This window comes from Agelaius tricolor, unplaced genomic scaffold (assembly GCF_023055355.1).
Source record: "Agelaius tricolor isolate 1412-34295 unplaced genomic scaffold, bAgeTri1.0.p SCAF_23, whole genome shotgun sequence".
In the NCBI taxonomy this organism is placed as follows: Eukaryota; Metazoa; Chordata; class Aves; order Passeriformes; family Icteridae; genus Agelaius; species Agelaius tricolor.
Genome location: NW_027269283.1, coordinates 5,125,659 through 5,140,352, shown reverse-complemented (window position 1 = coordinate 5,140,352; position 14,694 = coordinate 5,125,659). Strand labels below are relative to the sequence as shown.

General features: G+C 46.3%; 2 protein-coding genes across 6 annotated transcripts; one reads left to right on the top strand and one right to left on the bottom strand.

Annotated features, from left to right (window-relative positions):
• Window positions 1-421: 421 nt before the first annotated feature.
• On the bottom strand, window positions 422-6,407 carry LOC139599335 (oxidative stress-responsive serine-rich protein 1-like). 4 transcript variants are annotated; one of them, XM_071446548.1, is made up of 4 exons: window positions 6,292-6,402; window positions 3,899-4,015; window positions 1,975-2,088; window positions 422-1,231 (listed from the first exon to the last, which is right to left on the bottom strand). In XM_071446548.1, exons 2-4 carry the CDS (start codon window positions 3,976-3,978, stop codon window positions 544-546), a joined length of 882 nt encoding a protein of 293 aa, XP_071302649.1. In that variant the 5' UTR covers window positions 3,979-4,015; window positions 6,292-6,402; the 3' UTR covers window positions 422-543. The 4 variants fall into 4 exon arrangements, with proteins under 4 accessions (XP_071302649.1, XP_071302651.1, XP_071302650.1 ...); XM_071446550.1 differs by lacking the exon at window positions 6,292-6,402 and adding an exon at window positions 5,735-6,276; XM_071446549.1 differs by lacking the exon at window positions 6,292-6,402 and adding an exon at window positions 5,764-6,275.
• LOC139599337 (oxidative stress-responsive serine-rich protein 1-like) lies at window positions 6,337-11,466 on the top strand. 2 transcript variants are annotated; one of them, XM_071446552.1, is made up of 4 exons: window positions 6,337-6,453; window positions 7,344-7,464; window positions 9,091-9,201; window positions 9,850-11,466. In XM_071446552.1, exons 2-4 carry the CDS (start codon window positions 7,388-7,390, stop codon window positions 10,523-10,525), a joined length of 864 nt encoding a protein of 287 aa, XP_071302653.1. In that variant the 5' UTR covers window positions 6,337-6,453; window positions 7,344-7,387; the 3' UTR covers window positions 10,526-11,466. The 2 variants fall into 2 exon arrangements, with proteins under 2 accessions (XP_071302653.1, XP_071302654.1); XM_071446553.1 differs by lacking the exon at window positions 6,337-6,453 and adding an exon at window positions 6,467-6,728.
• The last annotated feature ends 3,228 nt before the right edge of the window (window positions 11,467-14,694 follow it).

Genomic DNA, 14,694 nt, shown 5'->3' with positions numbered 1-14,694 from the left:
TTTCTCTTGCACATAAGTCTCTAAGGCCTGTTAGAAATTCAGTGAAAGGTTTGCTTTCCACTTTTCCAGTAAAAGTACCTAGGGGAGAGTAGGAGATGGTCACACTCCTTTATGAAATCAAATCAGAGGCACAAGCATCCAAAACCACAAGCCTGAGTCTTACAACCTGAGGTCAAAGTGATTTCAAAGGAGTTGAATGACACCAGGTGTCTCACAAGAAGAGCTCTAATCACTGAGCAATCTAGTGACTCCTCTCAAACAAAGCAAAAAGAGGATTTTGGAACCAAAGTAGAATTAGAGTGTTGGGTCTCTTAAGTATGGGTAGGTACACTCTAACTTCATTTACCACATTATCTATTCCAAGCTTAAATTATAATGCTGAAACTAAACTGTTTGTCCAGCTTAAATAATCAACATCAGCTGAGATGCAAAGAAGTGTTTTTATTGCAAGCACAGTGAGCAGGGAGTGGGTTGCATATTCACATGATGTGCCTGAGGGCAGATTTCAACCAGCCACCCTTCTGGTTTTAGTGCTCCTTGCTGTCAGGTGTACATCATCTCTGCCATGTGAGACATTTTCTTTGGAATATACAAGTAATACTCCATGTACCCTGAAAGATCTTCAATTGTCACATCATCCACAAAGGCCCTGGCTTGCTCAGAGCAAGAGCGTGGGGAACTTGAGGGAGTTCTTGATGGCAAGGGCTGGGAGTGATCCTCACAAACCGTTCTATCAGGTGCCAGAGGGAGGGTGTTCTGCAAGCCAGAGAATTTGTACACTTCCATATCTTGCCACAGTTTGCACTGGCAGGCTTTACCTGCACATGCACACGGCTCACTCATGGTCAGCTTGGACACAGACTGGAAGTCAGAAAGCTCTGTAGTCTTTAGGCTTGTTTTGGATGCTGGAGAAGCTGCAGCTGGAGAGTTCTCCTGTGTGTTCTCTGATGTCAGCCGTGAAACAGAAACTCCCAAAGGTTCATCACCTCCCTTGTGGCCAACGTCTGGAGTGACACTGCAGTGTTCATGTGCACAAGCTTCCTTTGGGACTGGCACCCCAAACCCACTGCTGTCCTCCTGGGCATCAGCCTGGCTCTTCTGCACCAGCTGGCTGCATGTGGAATGTGATTTTGTGCTGCAGTGGATAAACTTTGGAGGGTGAAGAATTGGAGACTTGGAACGCCTGCGACGCTGGGTTCTCACAACTCCTCTCGAGGGCTTCTTTACAGACCTGCCAGGAAAAGGCACAAAAGGAATGAAGATTCACCAAAATATTATTGTTGGGTTATAAGTAACACTGGGCAAAATCTCTCCTGTGTTTATATTGCATGCAGAAGCTTTAGGTTTGGAGTATTTGCTCAGGGTAATCTGCTGTCTTGGAATTTGACTCAGTTCTAGACAAGCAGTTGTATAAAATATAAAAGCAACATCATGGAAATGCATCTCAGAGAGTGGGCTTTAAAGGTCAAAAAATGAGTAAAGCTTGTGAGACATGACAAAAGAATCACTAAAAGAAGGACAAAGCACAAGACAAGAGCACAAAACTAATGAATCAAGGGCAAAGGATGGTTTTGCTTCAGATGAGCATGAAGTTCTGCAGAGATACTCTAGAAACCAATTATTTTTTTTAATCTAGTTCCCAAGGCACAATGACAGATTCTGCATTGTCAAACAATGATTGAAAGAGATGCATTCATGATTGTCTGATTCAAAACCAGCAGCTCACATTTGCATTGAGAAATATCTACAACGTTTAGCCACCTACAGGTGACCAGCATTTCCTTTCAGTTCACATAACTGTAAAGAACAGCAGTCATATATGAAGACAAAAAGCTGCTGTATTTTATAAAGTTCTCTGGTAAAGACAATTCAGGTCTCTTGTTTAGAGGGACACCAACTAGAAACTGTCTACTTAGTACTCCTTTTCAATGCAGTATCATTTGAAATAGTCTGATAATCCCAAGCTTCTCTTACCCATGCCAGGTTTCCTTAGAAGCACACACATTCTTAGGTTTGGTTTCATCTGCCACTGTTCTAACTATTGCTCTGGGACTTGTCCCATCACCCACAGAGAGAGAAGTGGTACATCTGTGAGAGACAGAATGAAGAGTTAACAGCCTGCTCTGGTTAGCGTTACGAATATGAAAATAAACCCTTGTCCATCTTTTCTGCCAGAAAACAGTGCTCCAAATAATTTAGAATACATCTTCAAAGACCTGCCCACAAAGACCCACATCAGAAGGATGAGTGCTGAAGGATGAGTGTTGACACACTCCCATCCCAAGGTCTGTGTAACAGACCTTTTGACCGAGGGATGCCGTTCAGCACCGCAGAGCCAGCCCCACGTGTCAGTGACAAACACACACAATGGCCAAATCTCAGCTTCCCAGGACAGGGGAAGGCAGCAACACCACCACTGAAGAAACACGGCTCTTTTTCCAGAGACAAATAAGCCATTCTTTCCTAAAAATAAATGTTCTTTGGACATAAATAGACTTTGTTTAGCTGAAGAACACTTAAGCCTCTGTCTAACATAGCCTGTCAACATAAGCTAAAACTCTTCATACTCCTGCAAGTTGAATCATTTGAGCCACAGAGTTGTGTCAGTCCTTCAGTTTCTATTCAAGGCAGGGACCCTAGCACATTTAGTAAATTTTCTGGTGCTATGAATTCATTCCACACTCCCATTTTGAAGGACTCACAATAATCCCAGAACAATTCTTTCAAGCTGTGACGTCACATATTACACTGGAAGTCCCAAGAAAATTATTTTCCAAATCCTATGCTAAATCAGTTTGTAAACAGGACGGATTCCCTGAAAAGGGAAATTAAGTCCCCACACACTGATCTAGGATGGGGTTAAGAGAATCCAAACTATTAATCAAACTATTTTCCATTTGAAGGACAGTGAATACAGAACATAAGATCAAAAGGCACCAGTAAAAACTCCAAAGTAATCAAATATGCCCAGCTGGAGGATGGTACTAGAGATACTGAAGAAATTAGAGGTAGTACATTACTAATGAGTTTAATTACTTAAACAAAAGATAACTTTAGAAGCCCATCTACTCACAATCTCAGTTCTGTGCTAATTCTAGTTACCATGTTGATGCTGCCTTACCTGCCCTTTCATTTCAGTGACAGTGTAATTGCATCACTGACAACAGCTTATGGGATCCCAGATTCTACAGGTAATATACAACGGTGCACATTTGTCAGCAGAAAAAAACATTAAATGGAAGCCTTCCTTTAATTAATTTCAGGTAAAAATTATCATTACCAACAGAAGACATGTGGTGCTTGTGTTCTGCCACCTGGGACAGTGAAGGTAAGTGCCATGTGACAGATCTCCACAAACCAAGGCAACACAAAAAGCATTCTTTCCCATTTAGTCATTCTGGTTATTAATAGAAATTTTGTGACAGCAATGAAAATAGTTTGTGTGGGAATTGTGCACTGAATCTAACTATCTCTCCCTTACTGACATGGAAAGAAAGTTTCTCTCCTGGGAAAAGATGTGACTTTACCATGGTTCTGAAGGCCTGTCATGAGAATAATATGCTAACTTCAACAGCAGAGTTCTAGTCCTATGGACTCTAGCACTGGTAACCTCTGGCAGCCAGACTCATGCCAAAATTCATTTCAAGCCCATTGTGAGCTGATCATGATTGTGAGGTTTCTTTCAAACCTGCTGCAAGCTGACAGCAATCAATTTACAATTCCTTAAGAAGTGCAGTCTGCAGGGAGTGAATTTATTTCAGTCTGTTTAACTACAATGAAAGCTTTCTTTGCCTAACCTTCTGCAATTACCTCATTCCCTCAAATTTCACAGCAAGGGTGTTCCCTTGGAGTCCATTTGTAAGATGTTATGTCTGTCCCTTCCTGTGCTGTTACTCACCCAGCTGTGTCAACCCTCAGCTTTTTGAATGCTGTCTGCAGGCTTTCCTCTTCTCCATCCTTAGCTTCTGATTTCATCATTGGGATGGCCAGGAGGTGATGGAATTACCATGTACTGCTACAATCAGAAAAAAGATACATGAAAATAAGGGCCAAATCCTTGTTAAAAACATTAGTTGCCCAGCAGCACCATAATACGTGAAAATAAACTCAAAATAGCACACTGAGCACACAAAGCTGAGGTCATTCTAGTAGCACATTTTTGAGAGCTGACTCAGAACAAGCTTTATGGTACCCAAGAATGAAATGAACAGTCTCTTGTACAACTGCAGGTGAATTAACAATTCAAAGCCAAATTTAGTGTCAACAGCATCTTGCACATACATTACAGCCCAACCAGACTCTTCCTTTTGTCTTACAGTGATATCAGAATAATTGTAGAAGAGGTGAAAGTGAGAAGGAACAACACTATTAGAAACAGTCAACCTTCTACAACTCTTCTTTCCAAATTTGGGATCCAGTGTTACACGTACACTTAAAAAAACCCAAACCAAGAGATTTTTTTTTAAAAAACAAGATAAGTTTTAAGCCAAACAAAACTTTTTGACCTTATGTTTAGGTCCCAGCAACAGCTACACAGTCCTATCAGAACATGGTATTATAGTTACAAGTAGTTGTTAAAATTTACCAGTATCAGCTTGTGAAAAAGTACAACTGCAAACAAATACAAAAAGCAAATTGAAAGCCTTGCTTTAAATTGGAAAAAAAAAAAAAGGCTGTTTTTTTTTAATCTACCCTGGCCATCATTTAGTCTAGCTACAAAGGACCTCAAATCTTTCCAAATGTGATGCTCTTTTGGTTTGCTGGCGGTCAGGCCCAGTGGTGTACCCCAGGGACAGACTGTCCAGTCCTTCATTAATGACCTGGGTGCTGTGGCAGGGGACCCTCATGTCTGCTGATGCCACCAAACTGGGATGAACGGCTGAAACACCAGTGGGACCTCAACAGGAGCCTCATGAGCTCCAGCAAAAGGAAGTGCAAAGCCCTGCACAAGGTTTTTTTTTTGTAGCAAGGAAAAGAACTCTCTCTTCACTGAGATCTTTTGTGTCAGAAGCTCTGCAGCTCAGTTACTCATGCAGAGGGATGGGGGAAATCTCTGCTCCCTCTCATTGCAGTTGGAGGAGGCAGCTCTCCCTCCCCACTGCTGCTCTGGCTGCTCTCAGTGCTGTGATTCTGCCTGGATTGCACACAGCTATTATGACACACACACACAAGGATAATGCAGCATAACAATTTCAAGGCACATGGTGTCCCATGAGTCAGACAGGGAGTAAACAGGAGAGGAAGAAGCTCAAACACTAACAACATGATGCTCATCTGAACAAGTTACTATTGCATATTTTCTCTTAGCCAAATATTACTGCCCTGGTGAAACAGATGGTCTCTACTTTGCTTTTATTCCTTGGCCCCCAAGTCCTCCTCAGATGATTCTTTGAAATTAAAAACAATCAGGCTACATAAGTTTGGGTGTTTTTAACAGCAAACTCCTGTATTACAGCCTTAGCAGAAGGATGAAAGTTTTAAAATCACTGTACATTACTCACAATAGAGTACCAGTTTTTAGACTAAATATTTTATCGTGCTGCCCTTCATCACCAACACGGCAAACCCTCAAAACAATGCAGAATTTATTTAAATAGAAGTCTCACTGAACGATAACAAAGTATGAGCTTAAGTATTTTAAATCCACCAGCCAACGAGCACACACATAAAAAAAAAAAGTTACTGTGAAAACCAGTCAAACTTTACCGTGTCAAAAAACACACTGAAAACTTACTGTTTTTTACCTCCCAGGAAAACACGCACCTTTCCCTTTCCATTCGATTTTCGGCTGTTTCCCAGTACCACCGCACTACCAGCCCACCGAGCGCAGGGACAAGGCTCGGGCACCTCCATCCCCCGCGGGTTACCACGGGCACGGACGGACACACCCCGGGCCAAGGCCCAGGGGGCAGCACACGGGCCGCGGGACAGCCACTTGTGTATGTTTCATTTCTATTTTCTATTTTCTATTTTTTCATTCTGTATTTTGAACCGCCCGGAGCTCCATCCCCAGCCCTTCCCGCCCGCACTCCGGGGAGCCCCAACAGCCCCCGCCGCTCCCCCTGGGCCGTGACTCAGCACCGGCCCGCGCCCGGCGGGGCTCCCCCGGCGCCCTCCGCCCTCACGAGGGGACCGCCGGCGGCGGGAACCGCGCGGGAAGGTCTCGCCGCGGGGACCGGACGGCGCTCACCGGCGCTCAGGGGGAGCAAGGGGGACCCGCGCAGGGGAGTGGGATGAGGACGCGGAGGGGATGGAGATGAGGACGGACACAGGGACGGGAGCGGCACTCACCGCGCTCCGCGGGCCGGACCCGCCGCCTCCCGCCGCCCCCCGGAACCGCCGCCGCTCGCGCACGCGCTCCCGGCGGGGCGGGCGGGGCCGGGCGCGCCCCCGCGGGCGGTGACGTCACGTCCTGTTGTGCTGCGCGCCCCGGGCAGGCGGCGGTGGGTGAGGGTGAGTGGCGGCCCCGGCCCGGCCGCCCCGCGAGCGGAGCCGAGCGGAACGGAACGGAGCGGAACGGGGGGGCTGCCGCGGGTCTTCCTGGCGGGGCGGCGAGGGGAGGCCCCGGGGCAGGGGGCGGAGCGGGGCCGGCGCTGGGCGGCTGTGGAGGCTCCGGCGGGCACGGGCAGCGCGGGCCTGGCTCGGGCCTGGCGCCGGTCCCGGCCCCTTGTCCGTGCCAGCGGGGCTGTCACGCCGGGCAGTGCCCAGCCGGCCCCGCGCTGCTGGCGGTGAGACAGGGCTCGGGAGGGATCTCAGCAGAGTGGGAGATGCCTGAAGGGTGGGCACAGAGGGTACAGCCGGGCTTTGCTCGGTGGTGTCTGCGGGCCGGACCGGGCACCATGGGCACACAATGAAACGCTGTCTGAACGTAAGGAAAAGCTTTTCCCTGAGGGTGGCTGAGCACACGCTGTCCAGGGAGGCTCTGGAGTCTTTCTCCTTGGGGTTATTCAAAGGCGACCTGGACATGGTCCTGGGAAACCAGCGTGGGGTGGCCCTGCCTGAGCAAGAGAGCGGGACCTGTGGGGATCCCTGACATCCTAAACCATTCTGTGACTCCTGAAACCTTTCTGAAGCTCTGCTGCAAGTGCCATGCTCACAGCTCAGTTACACAGGTTGCCAGCATCTGTATTCATCCATTGATAAGAAGACTCTTTGATATTTTTAACACAGGCTGTGCTTATTCTGAAAAACTCAGACTTTGGCGTTCCCAGTGTAAAGTCCAGAGTGGGTCTGGTCAGTGACATTGCCCACAGAAGAATGAGCACCCATCACAGTGTCAGTCAGTTTTGTACAGAGCCTCTGTGTTCAGATCTCAGTATCAAATCCCAATATCTGTGTTTCAGTTTATTCTATATGGCACGGTTGGTTACCCACTGAGAGCACATCAATGGACTTGGAAGCTAAAGATGAAGAGGAGGAGAGTCTACAAACAGCATTCAAAAAGCTGAGAGTGGATGCAGCAGGGTAAGTGAGCAACAAAAAAGGCAATGTAATTTGTCAGGTTTTTATAACATATTTGTATTTTTTTCTATTATTTTACATTTCAAAAAGAAAAAGTCATTTGGTGAAAGGTTCTTTGCTCTCTCTGAACTGCATCCCTTCAGATGAAATACAGTCATTATAACTGTCTAATATGCAAAGCAATAGTTTATTACAGAGTAATTTTGACTAATATCCAACTGAAATCACACAGTGACTGCATGGAAACATGAAAAAACTCACCTAAAGCAGTGAACCCACTTTTAACTGTCGTCACTGTGGTCACCTGGTGTGACACAGAATTTGTTTGTCTGTCCCTGTAAACACTGGTGTCTTCAGCCACATTATAAGCCTTTATTTAGTGCAGAGAATTTTGCTTGGAAAGTGTCTGGACAGCAGCACCAACGCCTCAGAGTGTGCTGGGGAGCCCAGTGTCACTGGGAAGGGCCAGGCTAAATATGAACTCTAAGCATTTCTGATTTCAGGGGATTTTGTGGACTCTGCAAACATTCTTACTATAAAAACTTACTCAGTAAGATACTGGGTGTGCTGATAATATGTAGTGTAAGAGCTGATAAAATTATGCTGTCTAACACTCTGAGACAGTTCATTTGAAGTCTTTTAGGAATTTACAAACACAAGAGGAAGTTATGTGTTGACAGTGTTGCCTTGTGAATTCATCCCCACAGCCATCAACACTGTGAATTCAGGACTTCCTCTGCATGGGGAAATATATTTTGCTTTGCTCCTCATTCCCTCTACTTCAGGATGTCTTCTGAGCAATGTGGAAAAAAATAGCTGTTCTCTATCAAGGAACTATGGTTATTAATCATAACACTTCTGATGTAGTACCACTGGCAGACTGTGTGGGCTTCTGGTTGATTCCTGATGACATCTTAGGCATAAAAAGATCTTGTTTTGCAGGCATGTGTTGTGAACAGCTCAAATCTTGTGACTAATCCATTAAGATCAACTTTGGGGAGAGTATTTGGGCTCTTTGCTGAATTTCAGCCTCATTTCTTAAAATTTCCTGTGTTCCAAATCACACCTGCAGCCATCATAATTATAAATACAGATTCATGTGCTGAGGCATTTATGTTTGTCATCTAGACCTCTAGGGTCAGATGCTTTTTTCATTCCATGCTTATCTCAAAAATTTAATGAGAACTAAATAAATCAGTAATCTGTCCTTGCCTGTTGTACCTCCTCCACTTCTCCACCAACTCCCCCTCAGCCTGCTGCTCCAGGTGCCTGGCTTTGCATTTCAGAGGAGTAGGAGACTGTCCTTAATGACTATTGTCTGACAAGAATGTTTGGAACCCTAGTGTACATTCCTTTAATGTGTCATTTTGGTACAAATAGGGCATGACATCAACCTCTGGGCATTTTGGCTGCCTTTTATTTCATCTCACCTATCTTTAGGCACTTGACCAGGCCAGTATAGTAAGAGGGGTTGTATAAATCTCTCTAAGGCTCTGTTTCTACCCACTGACTACAGAGGTAGCAAATTTGATGGGCTTAGCTGAGCATCCAAAGCACAGAGGCTGGATGTGGGCCTCTGGAGCCGTGTGTTCAGGCATTTGGTGATGTGGCATTTCCCTTTTTACCCAGATGTATTGCAGCTCTGTCCGTGGGCGACGGGACCATTCTCAGAACAGCGACAAGAGCAGCCATGGATGGAGCCAAGCAGCAGCCTGTCAGCTCCAAGGAGGCATGGCATGGGTAAAACATGACACATTCAACAGTTACAGGCTGCTTTCACTGCCACTTGTTGTTAATTAGTTGCTTCAAGATATCTTTCCTTTCTATCACAAAATGTTTCCATAACTGATATGTTGTTCTTTGATTTCATCAAAGTCTTTAAAAACAATATTGCATCTTCTCTGAGAGAGGGTTCCCAAAACTTTCTTTCCTGTTGATATCATCAATAATACTTTTCTGCAAGTCTTAAACTTTTGCAACCCCCTCTCACCTCACTCTTGGGTTCTTTTATTGCTTTTGAAGTACCTGGATATTCAGTGTGACTCTGCCAGCAGCTCCAACTGACCCAGGTTCTGCACTACAGTTCAGTTTGGGATGACAGAGTATCATTTGCTTAAGGCAGAAGACTTGGGGGGAAGCACCTTGAGTAGGAAGAGCTGGGGGGAAGCACCTTGAGTAAGGGTTCCTTGTATGTATCTTTCCTTTGGGGGAACCCGAATTTCTTCAGAGTCCTCCATGGTTTGTGTCAGAGATTGTAAGTGTCCAGCCATCTGGTATTTCTGAGCAGAAAAATAACCTTGTAAAATGTTTTTAATCACATTTTAGAGCTTCCTGAGCTGTAGTGTAGATTCTGGAGTTACCCACTTGCTCACCTGTTGAACCCTGCAGGTGTGTGAGAAAGCCCTCACGAGGATCAGCAAGGGTCCCGCGGCGCCGGCGCTCCAAGTCTCCGGTCCTGCACCCTCCCAAGTTCACCTATTGCAACATGAAAGCCAACAGCCAGCTGAAACACAAACCCCAGGCAGACACTTCCAAGGGTGTCATCAGCTCAGATGTTTTTGTCCCAGCAGAACATGGTACGAAGGACGGGCAGGATTCTCACCTTGAGGCCAGTAACGACAGAACTGAACCGTTGGAAGCTTTCACCGCCGAAGAGCCTTTGCAACAGCTGGGGGAGAACTGCCCTGCTCTCTCCTCATCCTTTGAGAACAGCTTGCAAACCTCAGATTTCCAGTCCTTATCCATGCTCAGCAAGGGCAGGCAGTGCCCCTGCAGGGACAGGAAGTGCCAGTGCCAGCAGTGGCGCACCATGCAGGTGTACTCCTTCTCCGGCCTGCGCAGCGTCCTGTCCGAGTGCGAGAGGGCTGTCCTGGGAGTCCATGCCCACTCCCTCCAGAACAGATCTCCCTCTGGCACAGCCTCTGCCAGCTCTCCCAGGTCTTGTTCTGAGCAAGCTCGAGCCTTTGTGGATGATGTGACTATTGAAGATCTTTCGGGATACATGGAGTACTACTTATATATTCCCAAGAAAATGTCTCACATGGCAGAGATGATGTATACTTGACTGTAAGCAATAGAGAATCCTGAAGCAGAGTTTGATACAATGGTTGGGCTAATTGCCTTGTCAGTGCCATGTTTTCACTGTTGTGTGTTTGATTAAATGTTTCTTTGCCTCATACAGTTTAGTTTTCTAATAAAATGAAAAATTAAATATAGTTTCTGAGCTTAGTTCTAAAAAGAATGCACTAAAGTCTCTGAATACCTTAACAAAAGCACTCTAGATCAAATGAGCTCTGTTTGGTTTTTGGTTTGTGCTGTGGATATTGAAGCTCTGTATGCTATTTTCACTATATTTTGGAAAAAAACCAAACAAAACCAAAAAAACTTCTATTTTTTTCTGATATTTTGATGTGTTTGGAATGTTCATTCTTAATGTACCTCCATACTTAGAGAAAAGTTTCACAGCTACAGCTCCATCTTCTTTATCCTGCTCTAGAGAGAAGGATGAGAAGACATTCAGCATTTTGGATAGGATGAATCTCCTTTCCTTGAACACTGGCTGGCTCCTTTTTTAGTTGGATCAAGTTGTGAATGCTTCTTCCTTACAATTTTTTTGGGAGGTCCAGAGCGTGTGTACTTGGACCCTTCCTTAATCTAAATCGCTCACTCTTAAGCAGTTCTATTTTTCTGCAGATAAGTGAAGCTCTTAGAAGTAAAAATATATTTTGTTATTTGTGCTTTACAGATGGAATAATTTAGGGGGGAGTGGAGCAGGCTACCAGGTTTTTTGGGCTGTGCAGTCTCAGAAGTGGAGAGGGTGGAACTGTCTATACAGGATATTTCTGAGCACATCTGATACACAAAGTGGTGTGGAAAGGGGGTGAACAAGATGTGTGTCATCCTGGCTTTGTGCTGTAGAGCTATGACATTCCTGCTGGTTGAAAATAACTGCAATAAAAAATTCTGTTGCCGAGACTTGCATTAATAAATGTTTGTCAAAACCCAGCAACTTAAAGTCTGGATAATTTGGCACATATTCCTCTTCCCTCAAGACCTTTTTAGTTAAAAAAAAAAACCTAACAAAACTCTGGTTTCAGTGTCAGCTGTACATGCTCAACAACCATGTCTGAGTAAAGTACTGTAATTTTTACTTACATGCTGAAAAATAAGTGGTCAGCAAGCCAAGGAGCCACAAGCAGTTGTGTAAAAATAGATGAAGAGCAGATGCGGACAGTTGGCTTTGTATTCTGTGCTGGAGAAGGCTCAGACATTCTAGATGATAATCACTGTAGATTTTCTTCTCACCATCCCAAAAATTTACAAGTCCAGGAAGCTGAGATTTAAAATCCAAATAAATCAAAAACCATAAGAATACAACTAAAACTCATTTTGCTCTTAGTTTTCATGCATATATTTAGCATGCAGTATTTGCTCTTACTCAAGTTAAATGTAACTGATTTCTACATTTCCTCCTGTCACCTCCCTCTTCCAGCTCTATCCTGCAATACCCACACACACTCTGGGTTTTCTCCACTTTTCCTTCTTTCTCCCTACAGAAAATCTGGTATCATATGTACTTTGCTTGTAAACATAAATATTTAGTACCAGCTATCTTTGCTGCTGCTATTTTTTGGAGGGTGTTTCTGCTTCAGCAGAGGGTATCTGCTCCTATTTTTATTCATGTTTTGGTTCTGTGCCCTCTTTAACACCATGGGAATTGTTGCTAGACAGAGGGTTGTTTCCCCTGATCCAGAGTCCATGTGTGTGAAGCTGAGGCACAGCTCTTCCACGTGCACAAAAATTCTTATTTAAGCCTGGTATTGGTTGTCCCCACTCCTTTCTGCACCTGGAGCCTAATGAAGGGGCATAGCAAGGCCCTTCTGTAGAAATGTGGAGTGGCAGCCTGCTCAAGGTCACCTTGGGGCAGTTTTGAATAAAGTGTGCAGAACCCTGGGAAGTGTCTGGGCTGGTGTTACATAAACCCAGTATGGATGAGCAGCGTTGGAGGGCACGTTTTCAGCTGTGGAGCAGGACAATGTGCCACACACCTGCTGTGTCCAGGGAGAATTGGGGAAATCGTGGAGGTTAAACTAGTCCAAGGTATAACCTGAAACTGAGGGATGAGAAATGAATTTCAGTTGCCAGAACAGCAGGTGGGAGGGAACAGCCTGAGAGCAGGGTCTGAGGGCACAGTGTCCTGTGGAGGACTGGAAGAACTGCTAGTGAAGGAGGAAGGAAAAGGGGAAAAAGACAGTAACTCAGTCATTTTGTTTTCTTCCTGAACCCCTGTTTTTGCCAGTGTTTAAGCACATCTAGTGCTGCCTGTGGCAGAGCAAGGGCAGATATTTTGGTTCTTGAATGCAATTGTAAGGTTTGCAGCAAATGTACTGGAACATTGCTGGTGACATTTGCACAGCACAGACCAACCCCTGGGGGTGAATGATGGGCCCTAAGAGGGGCCCAAACTTATTGTTTCCATCAAAACCTTCTCAGTTCAGCTCATCCATGTCACTCTGATAATGCAGTGACTTATTTTTGCTGCCTGCCCAAAACCTCAGGATTTATTGAAAAACTGCATCTTCTCTGGGAATGCCTGCACAGCACCTTTAGCTTGATTGATGAGTAGAGATGCTCTGGTACAGACAGTGCTGAATACAGCCCTATTGCTCCCAGCTGCTGCTCTACCTGCCCCAACAAGCCTGGGGGATTTTTTCTGTGTGTGGATGCTCTAGGATCTGTTTCCAGTCAATCTACAGAATATGTCTGAAATATTCTGAGAAAGCACCAGTGGACTTGCAGTGCTCCCAGGACTTTGTTGCCAGATCCCAACTGTCTGCTTCCTCTTTCAGCAGAGCCAGCCTGGGTGTTTTCCAGCAGCACAAGTCCCTGTCCCTCTGCTTTCAGGACCAGGTAAACCAAAGCAGGAAGCAGAAGGGTACCCTGCATCAATGACATTTCTTTCTTGCCTTACAGAAGCCAAATCGAATCCAAGCTGAGCTTTACATTGGCAGACACTTAATCAGGCCACTGGGGGGAAAAAAAATCAACGGAGCCTTTTCTGGAGCCTGTTTTCCACCCTCTCCTTCTAAAACAGGGAGGGTTCTTCAGTGCCTGCAAAGTCCCGTGACCGACTCCATCCTCCTGTTCTCTCATCTCTGTAATCTTTGCATCAGCTCTGAAATTCCTCCCCTGGATTCAGTATTCCCAAACTGCCAGCAGCACAACCCTGCTCCCGTGGCACCTTCTGCCAGGGCTGTGCACAGATCCCATGGGGCAGCCCCACACCAGCCCCTCTGGCAGTCAGGAAGGCTCTGTTGAATGCTGGGGATGATCTCAAGGTCACACAAGGTCAGGGGGGCTGGCACCCCTCGTGCCCTTCAAGCCTTGCTCAGTTTAGCAAGCCAAAACCCAGCTAAATAAATAGTCCCCTACAGAGGCTCCGTGTACCGGCAGGACCCAGAGGGATGCAGTAAAACCTGCCGTGCTTTGCTCCCCACACTAACTCATCACAAGCTGTACCACTAGATGGGGCCTTCTGGACAGCGATCCAGGGAGAGCAGCTGCTGCCTGGCCAACCTGCTCCCTGCCTTCCCTGCACCCACCGTGTCCCCTTCCCGTGCAAGGAGCCCCCAAAAATGCCTGCAGCGAGGGGAGGCTGGGGAGCAAAGGGCAGGATGGTGCTGCATGGGGTGCCAGTTCTTCAAAGCTCAGTTTTCCCTTGTTTTTGCAGCCCCAAAGCAGAGGCCAGGCAAGAGCCTGTTCCTGTGGGTGACCCTGAGGCCAGTTCAGGGACTTGGGAGAGAAGTTGCTATTGGGGGCTGTTGCTTACGGGGGGACAGGGAGGAGCCAGGGCAGAGCACAGCATTTCCCAACCTCACCCCTCTCATCACCTTCTGCACACCCTGAGGAGCAGAACATCACAACAACCAAATAATTCATTTCATCCCCCAGTCTCTAGAAAACTGCTCCTTGCACTATATTCATGCAGCTGGGTACCAGTTTAGCCCTGCTCCCTGCCAGTGCTCCTGGGTGAAGCGTGCCTCAGTTTCCCCACTCAAACCAGCTCTTCCAAACCATCCTGTTTCTATCCTCACCAGCCCCAGTGGTGCACGGTGAGAGCCCTCACACAGCCCTGAGACACAGGCTGGCTCCCTGTGCCTGCAGGGCCTGTCCCCATCCTCACCAGAACCTGCCCCTACAACACCCCTAACGGGACTGGCTTTATCCCCTGGC

Coding starts and splice junctions, on each gene's coding strand:
- LOC139599335 (XM_071446548.1), bottom strand. CDS start 3,978: ATGATGAAATCAGAAGCTAAGGATGGAGAAGAGGAAAGCCTGCAGACA. Junction 2,089..3,898: donor CTGAGGGTTGACACAGCTGG/GTGAGTAACAGC, acceptor TGTCTCTCACAG/ATGTACCACTTCTCTCTCTG. Junction 1,232..1,974: donor TCTAAGGAAACCTGGCATGG/GTAAGAGAAGCT, acceptor TTTTCCTGGCAG/GTCTGTAAAGAAGCCCTCGA.
- LOC139599337 (XM_071446552.1), top strand. CDS start 7,388: ATGGACTTGGAAGCTAAAGATGAAGAGGAGGAGAGTCTACAAACAGCA. Junction 7,465..9,090: donor CTGAGAGTGGATGCAGCAGG/GTAAGTGAGCAA, acceptor CTTTTTACCCAG/ATGTATTGCAGCTCTGTCCG. Junction 9,202..9,849: donor TCCAAGGAGGCATGGCATGG/GTAAAACATGAC, acceptor TGAACCCTGCAG/GTGTGTGAGAAAGCCCTCAC.